General features: G+C 42.3%; 1 protein-coding gene across 2 annotated transcripts in view; it reads right to left on the bottom strand.

The window, feature by feature from the left end:
• Window positions 1–19,054, bottom strand: part of malt1 (MALT paracaspase 1) — a 127,477-nt gene that overhangs the window by 97,779 nt on the left and 10,644 nt on the right. For both annotated transcript variants that reach the window (XM_072252259.1, XM_072252260.1), the window contains exons 4-5: window positions 17,891–18,015; window positions 2,474–2,621 (exon numbers count right to left, since the gene is read on the bottom strand). In XM_072252259.1, coding sequence (XP_072108360.1) covers window positions 2,474–2,621; window positions 17,891–18,015 — 273 coding nt within the window. The remainder of the gene's footprint in view (window positions 1–2,473; window positions 2,622–17,890; window positions 18,016–19,054) is intronic.

Raw genomic sequence — 19,054 nt, 5'->3', positions numbered from 1 at the left:
ACCCCCCCCCCCCTTGGAAATGTTCATGTTTTATTGTTTTACAACATTGAATCGCAATTAATTTAATTTGCCTTTTTTGACACTGATTAACAGGAAAAGACTCTTTGGTGTCAAAGTGAAAATGCTACAAAGTGATCAAATTAATTACAAATATAAAACACAAAATAATTGATTGCATAAATATTTACCTCCTTTTATAAGACACTCCAAATCATCACTGATGCAGCCAATTAGTTTTAGAAGTCACATAATTAGCTAAGGTGTCCTAGCTATATATATAAACCTGTGTTCAGTCAAGGTGTTTCAAATGATTTGGTAAAAATACACCTGTACTTGGAAGGTCCAACTGCTGGTGAGTCAGTCTGCTGACAAAGCTACACCATGAAGACAAAAGAATACTCCAAGCAACTCCACGAAAAGGTTATTGAGAAGCACAAATCAGGAGATGGATACAAGAAAATTTCCAAGTCACTGAATATTCCTTGGAGTACAGTTAAGTCAATCATCAAGAAATGTAAAGAATATGGCACAGCTGTAAATCTGTCTAGAGCAGGCTGTCCTCAAAAACTGAGTGACCGTGAAAGAAGGGGGCTAGTGAGGGAGGTCACCAGGAGACCTATGACAACTCTGGAGGACTTAGAAACTTCAGTGGCTGAGATGGCAGAGGCTGCCATCTATTGCCTTGGTCCTTCACCAGTCACAGCTTTATGGGAGAGTGGCAAAGAGAAAGCCACTGTTGAAAAAACTCACATGAAATCTCAACTAGAGTTTGTCAGAAGACTGTAGGAGACTCTGAAATCAGCAGAAGAAGGTTCTTTGCTCCGATGAAACCAAAATTGAGCTTTTAGGCCAAAGACTAAATGCTATGTTTGGCATAAGCCAAACACCGCACATCATCAAGAACACACCATCCCTACTGTGACGCATAGTGGTGGCTGCATCAGGCTGTGGGGATGCTTCACTGCAGCAGGCTCTGGAAGGCTTGTGAAGGTAGAAGGTAAAATGAATGCAGCAAAATATAGGGAAATCCTGCAGGAAAACCTGATGCAGACTGCAAGAGAACTGTGACTTAGGAGATTTGTTTTCCTGCAAGACAATGACCCCAAGCATAATGTCAAAGCTACACAGGAATGGCTTAAAAACAGCAAAGTTAATGTCCTGGAGTGGCTCAGTCAGAGTCCAGACCTCAATCCAACTGAGAATTTGTAGCTGAACTTGAACAGGGGTGATCACTCACCCCCATGCAATCTGACAGAGCCTGAGCAGTTTTGTAAAGAATAAGGAACAATTGCAGTACCCAGATGTGCAAAGCTGATATAGAGACCTATCCACACAGACTCAAGGCTGTACTTGCTGCCAAATGTGCATCTACTAAATACCGACATGAAGAGGGTGAGTGATTATGCAATCAATTATTTTGTGTTTAATAATTGTAATAAATTTAGACCAATTTGGAGAAATTTGTTTTCACTTTGATACAAAAGAGTCTTTTCTGTTGATCAGAGTCAAAAAAGCCAAATTAAATCCACTGTGATTTAATGTTGTAAACTTCCAAGAGGGATGAATACTTTTTAAAGGCACCATACATAGACGGAAAGGGAATGAAGGGCTATGGTCTGTGTACAGGTCAATGGGACTAGGCAGAATAATGGTTTGTATGGACTAGATTCGTCAAAGGATCTGTAGATTTGTGTGACTCTTTAACTGTTCTCCACCATTCACTACTTACTCTCATCTGATCCACGCAGCTCTCTTCCACTGCTGTAACTCTTTGCAGGCCGAGACCTCCTCAGTCAGTAATCATTTCCTATACACTGTGCTCTGCACTTACAAGCTGAACCCCCAATGAAGCGCTGTGCAATTCTCAGAACTGACACATGACACTTAATACTTACAATGAATCATATCTCGGATAAGTGGATGTGGAGAGGATGCTTCCTATACTGGGGAGTCTAGGACCAGAGTGCACAGCCTCAGAATATAACGATGTTCCTTTAGAACAGAGGTGAGGAGGGATTTCTTTAGCCAGAAGGTGGTGAATCTGGAATTCATTGCCACAGATGGCTGTGGAGGCCAAGTATATTTAAAGCGGAGATTGAAAGATTCTTCATGAGTAAAGGCGTCAAAGGTTATGGGGAGAAGGCTTAAAAATAAATCACTAATGATTCACTGCTGCCCAGTCCCAATGGGCTGAATAGCCTAATTCTGCTTCTATATTTTATGGTTTTTCACTGGTGGAGGTTGGTGAGTTCTGGATTAGTCAGGGTGTCAAAGGTTACAGGGGGTTGAGAGGGATAATGACTCAGCCATGATGGAATGTAGGAGAAGACTTGATGAGCCAAATGGCTTAAATCTGCTCTTATGTATTATGGTCTTTGTGTTCTTAAACCATTCCTCTTTCAACAACAGAGTATGGAATATTTTACATTGTACGTTCTACAGCAAATGAAAGTTTACAGCAGACGTAACTCACCGCAAGCAGCACTGAAGTTATAAACCTCCAGCTGGGCCCAGAGGCTGAATTCGAAGAAGCAGCCACTGTTCACTCTGCAGATGTACCATCCTGTATCAGTTATACTGACTGGATTGATCACAAGCTCTGGAGAGTTACCATTTGGAACCTGTTTGTTAACAAAAACATATATTATTAGATAATAAAGTATTTCCAAAAATATCAATTAAAGAAACATTTCTGTCAAGTCAAATCAAATCAGTGAGGATTGTAGTGGATGAAGTCTGAGAGTGTGGCCATGATTTGGGGGCCAATGTAGCGTACCCACAACTTACTAACCTATACACCTTTGGACTGTGGGAAGAAACCAGGGCACCCGGAGGGAACATATGCAGACATGGGGAGAATGTACAAACTCCTGACAGACTGCGGCGAGAATCACTCTCCAGTCGGTGGCCCCTGGCTCTGTAAATGGCTGTGCTAACCACCACGCTGCTGTGCTGCCCTGATACTGTGCTGATTTACAGAATGAGGATGTTACAAGCAAGGCCAGCATTAATTGCCCATGTTAAGGAGTCAATCAACAGCCTCCTCGAATTGCTGTAGGTCTATCTCTGAAGGTGGGATCTGGGTTTTGGACTTAGTGATGACAGAAGCCATGGTAAAATATTCACGTCTCAATGACACGTTTGTTGGAGGAAAACCTGCAAGAGGAGGTGTTCCCAGCCTCCTCCTACCTTTGTTCCTCTTGGTAGTAGAAGCCACAGATTTGAGAACCATCATGAGTGAAGCCCAAACAAGTAGTGGCTGTGCATTTTATAAATTGTACTCCGCACGTCCTGGTGATGTTCATGGTGGAAGGGCTGGTGACAATTTAGTGGGCTGTTGCACCACCGATGGTATGGAGCTTCTCAAGTGTTGGTGGAGCTACACTCAGCCAGGCAGGTGGAGAGTCCTCTATTAACTTCTCAACTTGGTCTTGTAGCTGGTACAACAGCTTGGAGCAACAGGAAGTGAAATATCCTCAGGGTGGATGAGCAACACCTTATATTCCACCCGGGTGGCCTCCATCTTGGTGGCATGTATATCAATTTCTCCTTCCAGTAAAAAAAGTTCCCTCCTCCTCCCCTCTTCTTCCATTCTCCTCTCAGGCCTCTTTCTTTTATTCACCTGCCTATCACCTCCCCCGGGTCCCCTCCTCCTTCCCATTCTCCTGTGCTCCACTCTCTTCTCCGATTAGATTCCTTCCTCTATACCTTTCCCAACCACCTGGCTTCACCTATCACCTTCTAGCTATTGTCCTTCCCCTCCCTGTACCTTTTTACTCTGCCATCTTCCCCCTTCCTTCCCTCGTGAAGGGCCTCAGCCCGAAACGTGTGTGTGTGTGTGTGTGTGTGTGTGTGTGTGTGTGTGTGTGTGTGTGTGAGAGAGAGAGTGTGTGCGCGCGCGCGAGTGTGTGTGTGAGCGTGTGTGTGTGTGTGAGTGAGTGTGTGTGTGTGAGAGAGAGTGTGTGTGAGTGAGAGTGTGTGTGAGAGTGTGTGTGTGTGTGTGTGTGTGTGTGAGAGTGTGTGTGTGTGTGTGTGTGAGTGAGAGAGTGTGTGTGTGCGCGCACGAGTGTGTGTGTGAGCGTGTGTGTGTGAGTGTGTGTGTGTGTGAGCGTGTGTGTGTGTGTGAGTGAGTGTGTGTGTGTGAGTGAGAGTGAGTGAGTGTGTGTGTGTGTGTGTGAGAGTGTGTGTGTGTGTGTGTGAGTCTGTGTCTGTGTGTGTGAGAGTGTGTGTATGTGTATGTGTGCGTGTGTGTGTGTGTTGCTGTGAAACACTTGTGGTTATGTCCCTACCTCTGGTCGCCACCCACTTTTTTTTATTAATCTCTATTTCACAATATTCCCAATTAAAAATTGCCAATACCAACATACTGTCTTACCAAGTTCCAACATGAGTTCCTTTATTTAATATTACACAAGATATGCTGGTAGATTCTGGGATGACCAGAAATACCATTACACATTTATTTTAAGAAGTTTTTCACTGTACTGAACATTCATATTAACAACCTGCGTTATAAGGAGAGAATCGAAAGATATTTGCTTCCTGGAATGGAATGCCTGGTAGGGAGGAGGAAGGGGAGGGGTTGGTGTATGACTTTAAACAAAGTGAGAAAATGGAACTACTAAAATTAAGCTTTGGGCAGAAGGCAAATTGTCACAGAATAAAAGTTGCATTTTAATTTTGGGTTCCAACACGTTCAAACAAAAGCAATTTAGACTCTCATAAAAATAATATTCTAGCATAACAGGAATTATGACCTATTCAAGGGCAACAGAGTACACTTAGACCAGTGGTCCCCAACCACCAGGCCGCAGACCGGTACTGGGCCACAAAGCATGTGCTACCGGGCTGTGAGGAAACGATATGATTTGGCAATACGAATCAGCTGCACCTTTCCTCATTCCCTGTCACGCCCACTGTTGAGCTTGAACGCACATGAGGTCATTACCAGCGCGTCATCCATGTCAGCGCGGGAAGGAGATCAACTCCTTGAGCTTGCAAATGATGACGGGCTGAAAAGTATATTTGACATAACATCTCTGCCGGCATTCTGGATCAAAGTCAAGGGTGAATATCCTGAGATAGCCACGAAAGCACTGAAAATGTTGCTTCCATTTCCAACATATCTCTGCAATGAATGCAACAAAAACTAAATTGCGGAATAGACTGGACATAAGGAACCCCCTTTGAGTATCGTTGTCTCCCATCACCCCTCGATCAGACCGTCTTATTGCAGGGAAACAAGCCCAGGGCTCCCACTGATTCAGCGATATTGGTGCGTTGCAATGATTTTATATGTTCATATGGGGAAAATACGTGCTGTGTGTTTAATATCCAAACATTACTTAAAACATTATGATGCTATTGCCTTATTTATATAACCATATAACAATTACAGCACGGAAACCGGCCATCTCTGCCCTTCTAGTCCGTGCCGAACGCTACTCTCACCTAGTCCCACCGACCTGCACTCAGCCCATAACCCTCCCTTCCTTTCCTGTCCATATACCTATCCAATTTTTCTTTGAATGATAATATCGAACCTGCTTCTGCCACCTCTACTGGAAGTTCGTTCAACACTTCAAGCTCCCCTGTCCTCCCCTGATAATTGACTTATCACTATATTCATGCGAGGAAAATATGCGCTGTGTGTTTAATATTAAATTCGTTAGAATTTAGAAACGAGATTGAGTGTATTAGCCACTAAGAAAAAAACAATTCTGGATTCGGTGTTGTGTAATGAACCAGATTTGATTAGGGAGCTTAAGCATATATAAAGATATATCAATAGTAAAAGAGAGGCAAGAGTAGATATTGGACCGCTGGAAAATGGCACTGGAGAGGTAGTAATGGGAGCCAAAGAAATGGCGGATGAACTTAATAAGTATGTTACATCAGGCTTCAAGGTAGAATACACTCTAAGTACACCAGAAATTCGAGAGTGTCATGGGGCAGAGTGAGTGTCATTGCTATTACTAAAGAGAAAGTGCTTGGAAAGCTGAAAATTTCCCAGATGGACCTCAACCTAGGGTTCTGAAAGTGGTAGCTGAAAAGATTATGGAGGCATCAATACAGATCTTTCAAAAATCATTAGATTCTGGAATAGTTCCAGAAATCCTGGAAAATTGCAAATGACACTCCACTCCTTAAGAATGGAGGGAGGCAGATGAAAGGAAACTATAAGCCAGTCAATCTCAATGACTATCAACCACTGGCACTTATATGCAGTGATGAAGGTGTTTTGAGAGGCTAGTGATGAAACAAATCAACTCCTGTCTGAGAAGCAAGTTGGATCTTCTCCAATTTGCCGACAAGCACAACAGTCCTCAGCGAATGTCGTTTCATTGACCTTTCACTCAATGCCACAACATTTGGACAATGAAGATGCATACATCAGGATGCTCTTTTTTGAATACAGCTCAATACTATCATCACCTCAAAACTCACCAATACGCTTCAAGACCTTGGCCTCAAAGCCTCTTTGGGCAACTTGATCCTCAATTTCCTCACTTGCAGTTAGTTAGTTCGGATTGGCAACAACATTCTCTCCACAATCTCAATCAGCACAGGTGCACCGCAGGCCTGTGTGCTTAGCCCCCTGCTCTACTCGCTTTATCCTTGTCACTGTGTGGCTAAGCACAGCTCCAATGCCATATTCAAGTTTGCTGTTGTAGGCCAAATCCAAGGTGACAAATCAGCATATAAGACCATAAGACAAAGGAGCAGAAGTCGGCCATTCGGCCCATCGAGTCTGCTCCGCCAATTTATCACGAGCTGATCCATTCTCCCATTTAGTCCCACTCCCCCACCTTCTCACCATAACCTTTGATGCCCTGGCTGCTCAGAAACCTATCAGTCTCTGCCTTAAATACACCCAATGACTTGGCCTCCACTGCCGCCCGTGGCAACAAATTCCATAGATTCACCACCCTCTGGCTAAAAAAATTTCTTTGCATCTCTGTCCTGAATGGGCGCCCTTCAATCCTTAAGTTATGCCCTCTCGTACTAGACTCCCCCATCATGGGAAACAACTTTGCCACATCCACTCTGTTCATGCCTTTTAACATTCGAAATGTTTCAAAATGGTCTCCCCTCATTCTTCTAAACTCCAAGGAATACAGTCCAATATAGGAAGGAGACTGAATATCAGGCTGAGTGCTGCCACACCAACAACCATTCCCTCAGTCAGCAAGACGAAGGAGATGATTATTGACTTCAGGAGGAGGAAACTGGAGGTGGATAGGATCAGTAACTTAAAATTCCTCAGTGTTATCATTTCAGAGGACCTGCCATGGGCCTGGCACATAAGTGCAATTACAAAGAAAGCACAGCAGTGCCTCTACTTTGTTAGGACTCTGCAAAGATTCAGCATGAGATCTATAACTTTGACTAACTTTTATACTGGAGATATGTGTTGGAGAGTATATTGACTGGCTGCATCAAAGCTTGGTATGGAAACACCAATGCCCCTGGACATAAAGACCTGCAATTATAGCTCAGCCCACCAAGGGTAAAGTCCTCCCCACCACTGCTGCAGGAAAGCAGTGTCAATCATCAGGGACCTCCACCACCCAGGTCATGCTTTCAAAGTTCAAAGTAAAATTTATTATCAGAGTACATACATATCACCAAATACAACCCTGGGGTACTTTTCCCTGTGAGTTTACTTAGAAAATCTATAGAACAGTAACCATAGGTTTTTGCTTGCTACTGCCATTGGGAGCCTCAGTACTCACACCACCTCAGTCGTCAGACTCCTGAACCAGAGGCCTGTGGTAGTCAAGTCACCGGGTATATTCAAAGTGGAGGTTGATAGGTTCTTGATCAGTCAAGAACCTATCAAAGGTTATGGAAAGAAGGCAGGAGAATGGGGTTGAGAGTGATAATGAATCAGTTATGATGGAATGGTGGAGCAGATTCTTCAGGCCAATTCTGCTCCTATGTCTTACGGTCTAAACACTGGAACTCCCCGTCCAAGATCTCTGATGGTGCGGCACAGTAGCAAATCAGATAGCATTACTCTATTACAGCATTAGCGGCCAGGGTTCAACTCCTGCTGCTGTCTGCAAGGAGTTTCTGCGTTCTCTCTGTGACCTTGTGGGTTTCTTCCGAGTGCTCCTGTTTTCTCCCACATCCTATAGACGTGCGGGTTATTAGTTAAGAGCTCACATGAGTGTAATTGGGTCGCAAAACTCAATGGGCCTAAAGGGCTTTTTACTGTGCTGTATCTCCAAATAAAATATTAAATAATTCCTCTGGAAAGACTCAAGTGCTTCGAGGCAGTACCTCATTACCACCTTCCCAAGGGCAATAAGAATGGTAAAAGAACATGGCGTTGTCAGTCTCTACCAAAGGAGTTGAAAGGTGCTCCTTCCCTCCGTTAGTCTGCAGGTCACCCTTGGGCAAGGTGTAGCACCAATTATCCCCCCAGTCAGGGCCACGTGAAGCGATGGGAGCATGGTTGTACGAACAGCTGGTGTATATCACAAGTCCTGGTTATGCGACCACCGACACCGGGCAGACAATCTCTGAAGAGTATTGATAATGGCTGGGGTCACTCAGCTTGTAAAGGCACTGCCCAGAAGGCAATGGTAAACCTCTTCTGTCGAAAAATTTGCCAAGAACAATCACTATCAAAAGACAATGATCGTCCACGACATACAGTACGGCATATAACGATGTTGATGATGTAAGTAGTCTAGTTTAGGACAGTACCAAATGTCAATAAAATACACATGTCAAGTGAAATTGAGTAGAATGGCCTCACTCAGGTGATGTTACATTGTTAATGAGATTAAGCTGCTGCAGTGCAAAATTAGCCTCAGGGGCTAATTACTTCTCTTAATCAATAGCTACTACAATCTCTACACATTCAATCATCAAACAATTGAGGAAATAAATTATTAATGAGGGATTGGACACACTGGAGGCAGGAAGCATGTTCCCACTGATGGGTGAGTCCAGAACCAGAGGCCACAGTTTAAGAATAAGGAGTAGGCCATTTAGAACGGAGTTGAGGAAAAACTTTTTCACCCAGAGAGTGGTGGATATGTGGAATGCTCTGCCCTAGAAGGCAGTGGAGGCCAAGTCTCTGGATGCTTTCAAGAAAGAGACGGATAGAGCTCTTAAAGATAGCGGAATCAAAGGTTATGGGGATAAGCCAGGAACTGGATACTGATTGTGGATGATCAGCCATGATCACAGTGAATGGCGGTGCTGGCTCGAAGGGCCGAGTGGCCTACCCCTGCACCTATTGTCTATTAACATGAAAAAAATCTGCAGATGCTGGAAATCCAAAGCAACACACGCAAAATACTGGAGGAACTCCGCAAACCAGGCAGCGTCCATGGAAAAGAGTACACAGTTGATGTTTCGGACTGAGATCCTTCTTCAGGACTGGAAAGGAAGGGGGAAGGAGTTAGACTAAGAAGGTGGGGGGGAGGGAAGGAAGAAGTGCAGGGTGGCAGATGATAGGTGAAACTGGGAGAAGGCGAGGGTGTAAAGAGCTGGAGATTAATTAGTGAAAGAGATAAGGGGCTGGAGAAGGCGGGGGATCTGAAACTATTAATTGTAACCCTTAATGTTAAACAAAGATTTCTTGAAAATAAAATCAGAGTCAGGAATAGGAACAATCACCCCGAGCACATGGATAGGGCTAAAGCTCGTACTTTTTCATCGAAACAGAATCTAAATAGATCCAGGTTTATACAATTGGAATGTTCTAAAATTAGTTGAAGCAATCTGGAATGGTCAGGAACAGAAAAAGAAAGCAAAATCAGAATATGTGAAGTCAGAGCACACCTGGAAAAACTTGAAATACAAAATGCTGTAGGAACTCAGGAGGTCGGGCAGCACCTACGGAGGGGAATGAACAGTCGAACGTTTCCGGCCATAACCCTTCACCAGAACTGGAAAGAAAGGGGGCAGAAGCCAGAATAGAAGATAAGAAGTACAAGCCACCTTCGTGTACTGGAGTCTCCCCACCTTCTTATTCTGGCTTCTACATGTCTGTGGTAAGACAAATCTCAGGGTTGTATACTGCATGCACAGTTCGGTAATAAATGTACTTTGAAATGCATTTTGAATTTCCCTTCCAGACCTGAACACACAAAATACTGGAGGAACACGGCAGACCCTGTCTCAGCTCAAAACGCCGACCATTTCTTCCCCTCCAAAGATGCTGCCTGACCTGCTGGGTTCCTCTAGCATTTTGTGCATGTTCCTCTGGATTTCCAGAGCAGTGCACACAAGAATCTCTTGTGTTTATGGAATTAGTGAGCGGTTTTTAAAATTCAGAAACCTCCCACAAATACTTTCTGTCCTTCACTGTACTGCTTTCTTTTTCATGGGTGTGTCCTGGGTTTGACTCTAAACTGCAACCAGTGATGAGGCTCTGATTGGGGACTTTCAGAGCTTTGGGGAAAGTGGAGTTACCCCTTAGTCATTCATTGCTCCCAGGGCCGCTCTGACCCGGAACGGTAGGACTTGCTAGGGTTCCTGCTCAGGATACGAGCGAAGGCCAACAGCAGATCCAGCAGGTTCAGTAACTGAACTTACGACGGAAAAGGCGGATGAGCTACAAACTCAAATGACGACGGCTATAGTACAGGCGGATGAACATTTGGGAAGAGAAATGGCGATTTCTTCACTTCGCCCAACGGAAGGCAATAGCAAACTACCGTTGCTAGATACTAGGTTTCCTAGAATCTATTTGCTAAGAAAACCATGGTCAAACTCATAAAATGTATCGCACAACAACAGCGTCAAGAGGATCTTCAAGACAATTCTGAAGATGCTTCGCTCGGTTGGGTTGATTCTGGTCAGCAGGGGATCCCCGACTGTCATCAAGCTACTGCTCATAAAATTCAATTAACACAAAAGTAAATTATTGCCACTTGGAATGTAAGAACCCTATATCAAGCAGGAAGATTGGACAATATGATAAATGAAATGGAAAGACTAAAAATTAACATCATGGGAATTAGCAAAATTCGTTGGACAGGTGCTGGAACATGCCAGAATAGAAATAAAACACTAATTTATTCTTGTGGAACATCCCATACTAATGGAGTAGGAATTCTTATGGATGAAAACATGGCAAAAAGTGTTTTAGGGCATTGGGCAATATCAGAAAGAGTGCTCCTTGTTAGATTCAGAGGACAATCATTTGATTTAGCAATTATACAGGTATATGCGCCAACAACAGATGGAACAAATGAGGATATAGATAAATTCTATGAAGAGCTTGAACAAGCAAAGAATGGATGCAAATCTCAAGATATTGTTATTGTCATGGGAGATCTAAATGCTGAAGTAGGACAAAGTGCTGATGGAAATACCATAGGAAAATTTGGACTGGGGAAAGAAATGAAAGAGGCGGGAAATGGGTAGAATGGTGCAAGATGAATAATCAGGTCATTATGAATACCTACTTTAAAAACTATCCAAGACACATGTGGACCTGTAAAAGTCCAGGTGATAGCACCAGAAATCAAATTGACTTCATTACTATAAACCAAAGATTTAGAAACTCAGTGACTCAATGCAAAACATATCCAGGTGCAGACTGTAACAGTGACCATAACCCAGTAATATGTCACGCAAAAGTAAAACTGAAAAAACTAAAGAAGCAAAAACTTGAACAATCCCTTGACTACTGACAATTAATTAAAGAAAACATAAGACAAAAATTTACAATTGAAGTAAGGAATAGATTTCAAAGTCTAGAAATAGAATCTGTTGAAGATGGTAGCAATCATGTAGAAATGAAGTTTAACTATCTGAATGATGCCTTGGTATAATCAGCGAAGTCAGTGATTCCTAAAAAAGAAAAAAAGCACAAAGAATAAATGGATGACAGATGAAATCAAAAATATAATGGAAGAAAGGAGACTGAAGAAAGCAAATCCTATGGAATATAAGTGCTTAGATTAAAAAGTTAAAAGCTTATGTCAAAAAGCCAAAGAAGAATGGTTAAACCAGGAATGTGAGCAACTAGGAAGAATCCCTATTATTGATCTAAAAAGGGTATATCAACAAATCAAGATTATGTACTGTGCTGTACTATTCTATGATCTATGTTCTATAAGATTATCACTGGTAAAAAGCTCCTCTGTTCTTCAGGTGGATGTTTGAAAGCAAAGGATGGTACCATTATCATGGAAAAAGATGAGATTATGAACAGATGGACTGAGTATATTCAGGAATTGTTTGAAGATGATCAAGGCGAAAAACCAGAAATTAAGAAGAACATTGAAGGTCCAAGTATTTTAAAATCTGAAGTTCATAATGCAATAAATAAGATGAAGATAGGAAAGGCAGCAGGTCCTGATGAATTAGTAAGAGAACAAATTATCGCCCTTGAAGATTATGGAATTGAAAAACTTACTGATTTAATCAATGACATTTATGAGACTGGAATAATATCAGAAGAGATGAAAAAAATCAGTATTTATCACTCTTCCTAAGAAACCTGGAGCAATAGAATGCGAATTACATAGGACCATAAGTTTAATGAGTCATATCACTAAGAATTTTGATGACAAGAGCTAAAAGTAAGATACAAGCTGAAATAGGTAAAGAACAATGTGGTTTTGTGAAAGATAAAGGTACAAGAAACGCAATATTGATGTTAAGGATACCATCAGAACAAGCTATTCAAGTGCAAAAAGATTTGTTTGTTTGTTTTATCGACTACACAAAAGCATTTGATAAAGTGAGGTACAATAAGTTATTTGAAATATTACAGGAAACTCCAGATCGAGATTCGAAAGACCTCCACCTAATCAGAAATCAGTACTGGGAACAAACTGCCACTGTAAGAATAGATGGAGAAGTGAGTCAGTTTACGAAAATCAAAAGAGGTGTTAGACAAGGGTGTGTTTTCTCCCCTGATTTGTTTAATGTATACAGTAAAACAATATTACAAAAAATAAGAAACATCTTGGGAATCAAAGTTGGCGGTGAAAATATCAATAATTTCAGATATGTGAATGACACTGTTAATTGCAAGTACGGAGGAAGAACTTCAAGACTTAATTGATATAGTTGTTGAAGAAAGTGCAAAAATGGGTCTATCTATCAATTGCAAAAAAAAAAGAATGTATGGTGATAACCAAAATGAAGGAGAATCCTATTTGCAGGCTGAAAATAAACGGGGAAGACATAAAACAAGTTTGCTACTTAGGAAGCTGGGTGACATCAGATGGTAGGTGTGACATGGACATCAAAGGAAGAACAGGGATGGCAAAAGACACCTTTTCGAGAATGAAGAGTATACTGACCAACACTAAACTAGGCATGACAACCTGCCTCAGAGTACTGAAATGTTACATTTATCCAATTATGTTATATGGATCAGAATGTTGGACAATATCTAGTAACATGAGGAAACGAATTGAAGCAGCAGAGATGTGGATTTTGAGGAGGATGCAAAGAATATCATGGACGAAACGAATATCTAATGAGGATGTCAATGAACAAAGCAAGCACAAAAAGAGAAATAATGTATGAGATCATGAAACGAGTTAGGACAAGTGATGAAACGAGTTAGGACAAGTGACAGAAGTCTGTGTAGGGGAGCACTTTGGCTCCAGTGATCATAACACCATTAGTGTCAACTTGATCATGGACAAGGATAGATCTGGTCCTAGGGTTGAGGTTCTGAACTGGAAGAAGGCCAAATTTTAAGAAATGAGAAAGGATCTAAAAAGCGTGGATTGGGACAGGTTGTTCTCTGGCAAAGATGTGATTGGTAGGTGGGAAGCCTTCAAAGGGGAAATTTTGAGAGTGCAGAGTTTGCATGTTCCTGTCAGGATTAAAGGCAAATTGAATAGGAATAAGGAACCTTGGTTCTCGAGGGATATTGCAACTCTGATAAAGAAGAAGAGGGAGTTGTATGAAATGTATAGGAAACAGGTGGTAAATCAGGTGCTTGAGGAGTATAAGAAGTGCAAGAAAATACTTAAGAAAGAAATCAGGAGGGCTAAAAGAAGACATGAGGTTGCCTTGGCAGTCAAAGTGAAGGATAATCCAAAGAGGTTTTACAGGTATATTAAGAGCAAAAGGATTGTAAGGGATAAAATTGGTCCTCTTGAAGTGTTCAGCTATGTGCAGAACCAAAGGAAATGGGGGAGATCTTAAATAAGTTTTTTGCATCTGTGTTTACTAAGGAAACTGGCAGGAAGTCTATGGAATTAAGGGAAACAAGTAGTGAGATCATGGAAACTGTACAGATCAAAAAGGAGGAGGTCCTTGCTGTCTCGAGGAAAATTAAAGTGGATAAATCCCTGGGATCTGACAGGGTGTTCCCTCGGACCTTGAAGGAGACTAGTGTTGAAATTGCGGGGGCCCTGGCTGAAATATTTAAAATGTCGCTGTCTACAGGTGGGGTGCCGGAGGATTGGAGAGTGGCTCATGTTGTTCCGTTGTTTAAAAAAGGATCGAAAAGTAATCTGGGAAATTATAGGCCAGTAAGTTTAAAGTCGGTAGTAGGTAAGTTATTGGAGGGAGTACTAAGAGACAGAATCTACAAGCATTTGGATAGACAGGGGCTTATTAGGGAGAGTCAACATGGCTTTGTGCGTGGTAGGTCATGTTTGACCAATCTGTTGGAGTTTTTCGAGGAGGTTACCAGGAAAGTGGATGAAGGGAAGGCAGTGGATATTGTCTACATGGACTTCAGTAAGGCCTTTGACAAGGTCCCGCATGGGAGGTTAGTTAGGAAAATTCAGTTGCTAGGTATACATGGAGAGGTGGTAAATTGGATTAGACATTGGCTCGATGGAAGAAGCCAGAGAATGGTGGTAGAGAATTGCTTCTCTGAGTGGAGGCCTGTGACTAGTGGTGTGCCACAGGGATCAGTGCTGGGTCCATTGTTATTTGTCATCTATATCAATGATCTGGATGATAATGTGGTAAATTGGATCAGCAAGTTTGCCGATGATACAAAGATTGGAGATGTAGTAGACAGTGAGGAAGGTTTTCGGAGCCTGCAGAGGGACTTGGACCAGCTGGAAAAATGGGCTAAAAAATGGCAGATGGAGTTTAATACTGACAAGTGTGAGGTATTGCACGTTGGAAGGACAAACCAACGTAGAACATACAGGGTTAATGGTAAGGCACTGAGGAGTGTAGTGGAACAGAGGGATCTGGGAATACAGATACAAAATTCCCTAAAAGTGGCGTCACAGGTAGATAGGGTCGTAAAGAGAGCTTTTGGTACATTGGCCTTTATTAACCAAAGTATTGAGTATAAGAGCTGGAATGTTATGATGAGGTTGTATAAGGCATTGGTGAGGCCGAATCTGGAGTATCGTGTTCAGTTTTGGTCACCAAATTACAGGAAGGATATAAATAAGGTTGAAAGAGTGCAGAGAAGGTTTACAAGGATGTTGCCGGGACTTGAGAAACTCAGTTACAGAGAAAGGTTGAATAGGTTGGGACTTTATTCCCTGGAGCTTAGAAGAATGAGGGGAGATTTGATAGAGGTATATAAAATTATGATGGGTATAGATAGAGTGAATGCAAGCAGGCTTTTTCAACTGAGGCAGGGGGAGAAAAAAACCAGAGGACATGGGTTAAGGGTGAGGGGGGAAAAGTTTAAAGGGAACATTAAGGGGGGCTTCTTCACACAGAGAGTGGTGGGAGTATGGAATGAGCTGCCAGATGAGGTGGTAAATGCGGGTTCTTTTTTAACATTTAAGAATAAATTGGACAGATACATGGATGGGAGGTGTATGGAGGGATATGGTCCGTGTGCAGGTCAGTGGGACTAGGCAGAAAATGGTTCGGCACAGCCAAGAAGGGCCAAAAGGCCCGTTTCTGTGCTGTAGTTTCTATGGTTTCTATGGTTTCTATGAAAAGGCAATGTAACTTCATTGTACATGTGATTAGGAAAGAGGAGTTAGAATGCATAGTAATTATGGGAACGGTTGAAGGGAAGAAAGCAAAAGGAAGGCAAAGACAAATGATGATGGAGACAGCAGCCAGAGAACTGGAAATGAATACCAATGAGTTGATCCACTTGACCCGAAACAGGAATGTGTGGGCCATGGCAGTCAAAGCTCAAACTGGGCATGGCACCTGATGATGATGATGATGATGATGATGATGCCACTGCAGAATGGTTTATGGAGATATTACATGTCTCATTCATAACGATGGAAGTGACAGTTCAATAAAAAATCATGTTTCATCCTGTGAATGTACTTCGGCAATATGCACTTCCTGGCACTGATATGTGATATGAAAAAGAGCAGATAGTGTGCAGAGACAAAATGTGGTTACCCGTTGGTGAAGATTAATTGGTCATAGACTATTTGGTCCAAGGCTGGTTGAGTAGTCTTGCCACAACATCCTTGCACTCAATGTCAGCAAAACCAAAGAAATGATTGTGGACTTCAGCAAGGGGAACTTGAGAAACATGCACCAGTATTCATTGAAGGGCCAGCGGTAGAAAGGGTGAGCAGCTTCAGACTCTTGGGTTTCAGCATCTCAGAGTATCTGCCCTGGGCCCAACATATTGATGCAATCACGAAGAAGACATGTCAGCAGCTCTACTCTGTTAGCACTTTGATGAGATTTGGTATGTTGCTGAACTCCTATAGATAAAGGGGGGAGAGTATTCTGACTGGTTGCATCAGAGCTTGGCATGGAGGCTCCCGTACACAGATCACAAGAGGCTGCAGAAGGTGTAGCCTCAGCCAGCACAATCCATCTCCACCATGAAGGACAACTTCACCAGGCAGTACCTGAAGGAGACAACATCCATGATCCAGGTAGTACGGTACGTTACACAAACCTCCGGGGTTTAGATGCTCCAATTGCCCAGTGAACTGGTGTGGTCCCTTTAAAAATTCAGGCCCACCCTGCTAATTCATAGCCATGTTTTGGTGTCAAGATTTGGATTTTTAACGAGCACCTGAACTCAGGTTTGGTGTTCAATTGTCACCTCAACCTTGGTTCAGTCTACGATTGCATTTAGGATTTCTGTTTCCTTTGGATTCTTGTCTAGCACCTAATCTAGTTGTTCCTAAAATGTTATAAACTATATATTATAATTATGTGGTTTTTGTCAGTTTTTCAGTCTTGGTCTGTCCTGTGTCCTGTGTTTCTGTAATATCACACTGGAGGAATATTGTATTACTTCTTAATGCATGCATTACTAAATGACAATAAAAAAGGACTGCGTGTCTTCATAATCTAATCTAATCTTATAATCCTTCTCGCAGCTCAGCCTCGAAATCATGTCTCGATTCTAGTCTCAGATACTCCAGCACTTGGCTCCTTACCACCCTCATCTAGGCCTCTGATCACTCCAGGGACATGCTCTCTTCTCGTTACTACCATCAGGTACAGGGGCCTGAACACCCACACTCAACATTTTAGGAACAGCTTCTTCCTCTCCACCATCAAATTTCTCAATGGACATTGAACACTAACTATATAAACATTTTTGTACTATTTACTTATTTTGTCTTTGCTGTTGCCATAAAACAACAAACTTGATGTCATATAAGATGGTGATAATGAACTTGATTGCGATCCTGATCAAAAAAATATAAAGATTAGCTTTAGTTGTCACATGTGCACCGAAACATACAACATACAGAGAAATGTGTCATTTGCGTCAAATTAAATCAGCTGGGGGCAATCTGCAAGAGTCGCTGCACTCCCATTGCCAACATAGCATGTCAACAATTCACTAACACTAACCCTAACTCTAGCTGTATGTCGTTGGCATCTGGGAGAAAGCTGGAGCACCCGAAGGAGACACATGCGGTCATGGGGAAAATGTACAGGCTCCTTACAGAACAGGGAAGTAAATCACAAATCTATGGTTAAATTTAACAACGCCTATGTTTATGTGAAGGTAGTTTGTATGCATCACCTCTGCACTCTTTCTGAACCACTGGTATTCAACATTAGGATGTCCTGTTGCTTCACAATACAATCTCACAGCCTGGCCAGCCAGAACTGCCTGAGAAACTGGCTGCACGACAATCTTCAATGAAGCTGAAAAAAATGAAGATTCACAATCGTTATCCCAAATAGTAAGCTGCATCCCAAACTAACATAACTAAATCAGAAAATAAATGCAAGAGATTCAGCAGATGCTGGAAATCCAGAGTATCCTCCATTTTGGCTCCCCTCTTACCTCTTCTCTTCTGCTCACCATCCCATCATTTCCCACTGGTGCCCCCCCTTCCCTTCCTCACATGATCCATTGGCCCCTCCTATCAGATTCCTTCATCTTCAGCCCTTTTCCCACTCCACTTATCACCTCCCAGTTCTTACATCATTTCACCCCCCCCTTCCCCTTTCCCCTCCTGTTTACTCTGGCTTATTGCCCCTTCCATTCCAGACCTGATGAAGGTTCTGGACTGCTTATTCTTCTCCATAGATGCTGCCTGATCTGCTGAGTTCCTCCAGCATTTTGTGTGTGTGTGTGTGTGTGTGTGTGTGTGTGTGTGTGTGTGTGTGTGACTAAAAGAGAGTCAGAAGCATTTAAAAGATAGGCAGCATTAGTGGGAGAAAAAAAGGGTCAATATTTCAGGCCAATAACCCTTCGTTGGTGGGACAAGTCATCACCACGCATCAGAATTGGTAAAATATGAAGACAAGCATTTTGTGAGTGCCTGCAAGGTAGTACATGGTGACATGTACGTTATTTGATAATAAATTTGCTTTGAACTCTGAACTTTGTGTTACAGAGAGAGAGAGAGGGAGAAAGTAAGAGAAAGAGTGAGTGAGGGGAGAGAGAAAGAGACAGTGAGGGGAGAGAGAGAGAATGAACAGGTTTGTTTGTGTGTAGTTTTTCACTGATTCTATGTATTTCCTTGTTCTACTGTGAATGCCTGCAAGAAAATTAATCTCAGGATAGTACCACAAACACAAGAAAATCTGCAGACGCTGGAAATCCAAGCAACACACACAAAATGGCGTGCAGACCTTCTTAAGTGGAGAGATGTTGCCTCACCCACTCATGCTCAATGGCTCAGAGACAGTATGTGCTGCTTAGACCTTGAAAAGATTCATTATTCACTTCTTAATT

This window comes from Mobula birostris, chromosome 3, assembly GCF_030028105.1.
Source record: "Mobula birostris isolate sMobBir1 chromosome 3, sMobBir1.hap1, whole genome shotgun sequence".
NCBI lineage: Eukaryota > Metazoa > Chordata > Chondrichthyes > Myliobatiformes > Myliobatidae > Mobula > Mobula birostris.
The sequence above is the reverse complement of the archived record's forward strand: the minus strand, read 5'-3'. Positions and strand labels throughout refer to the sequence as shown.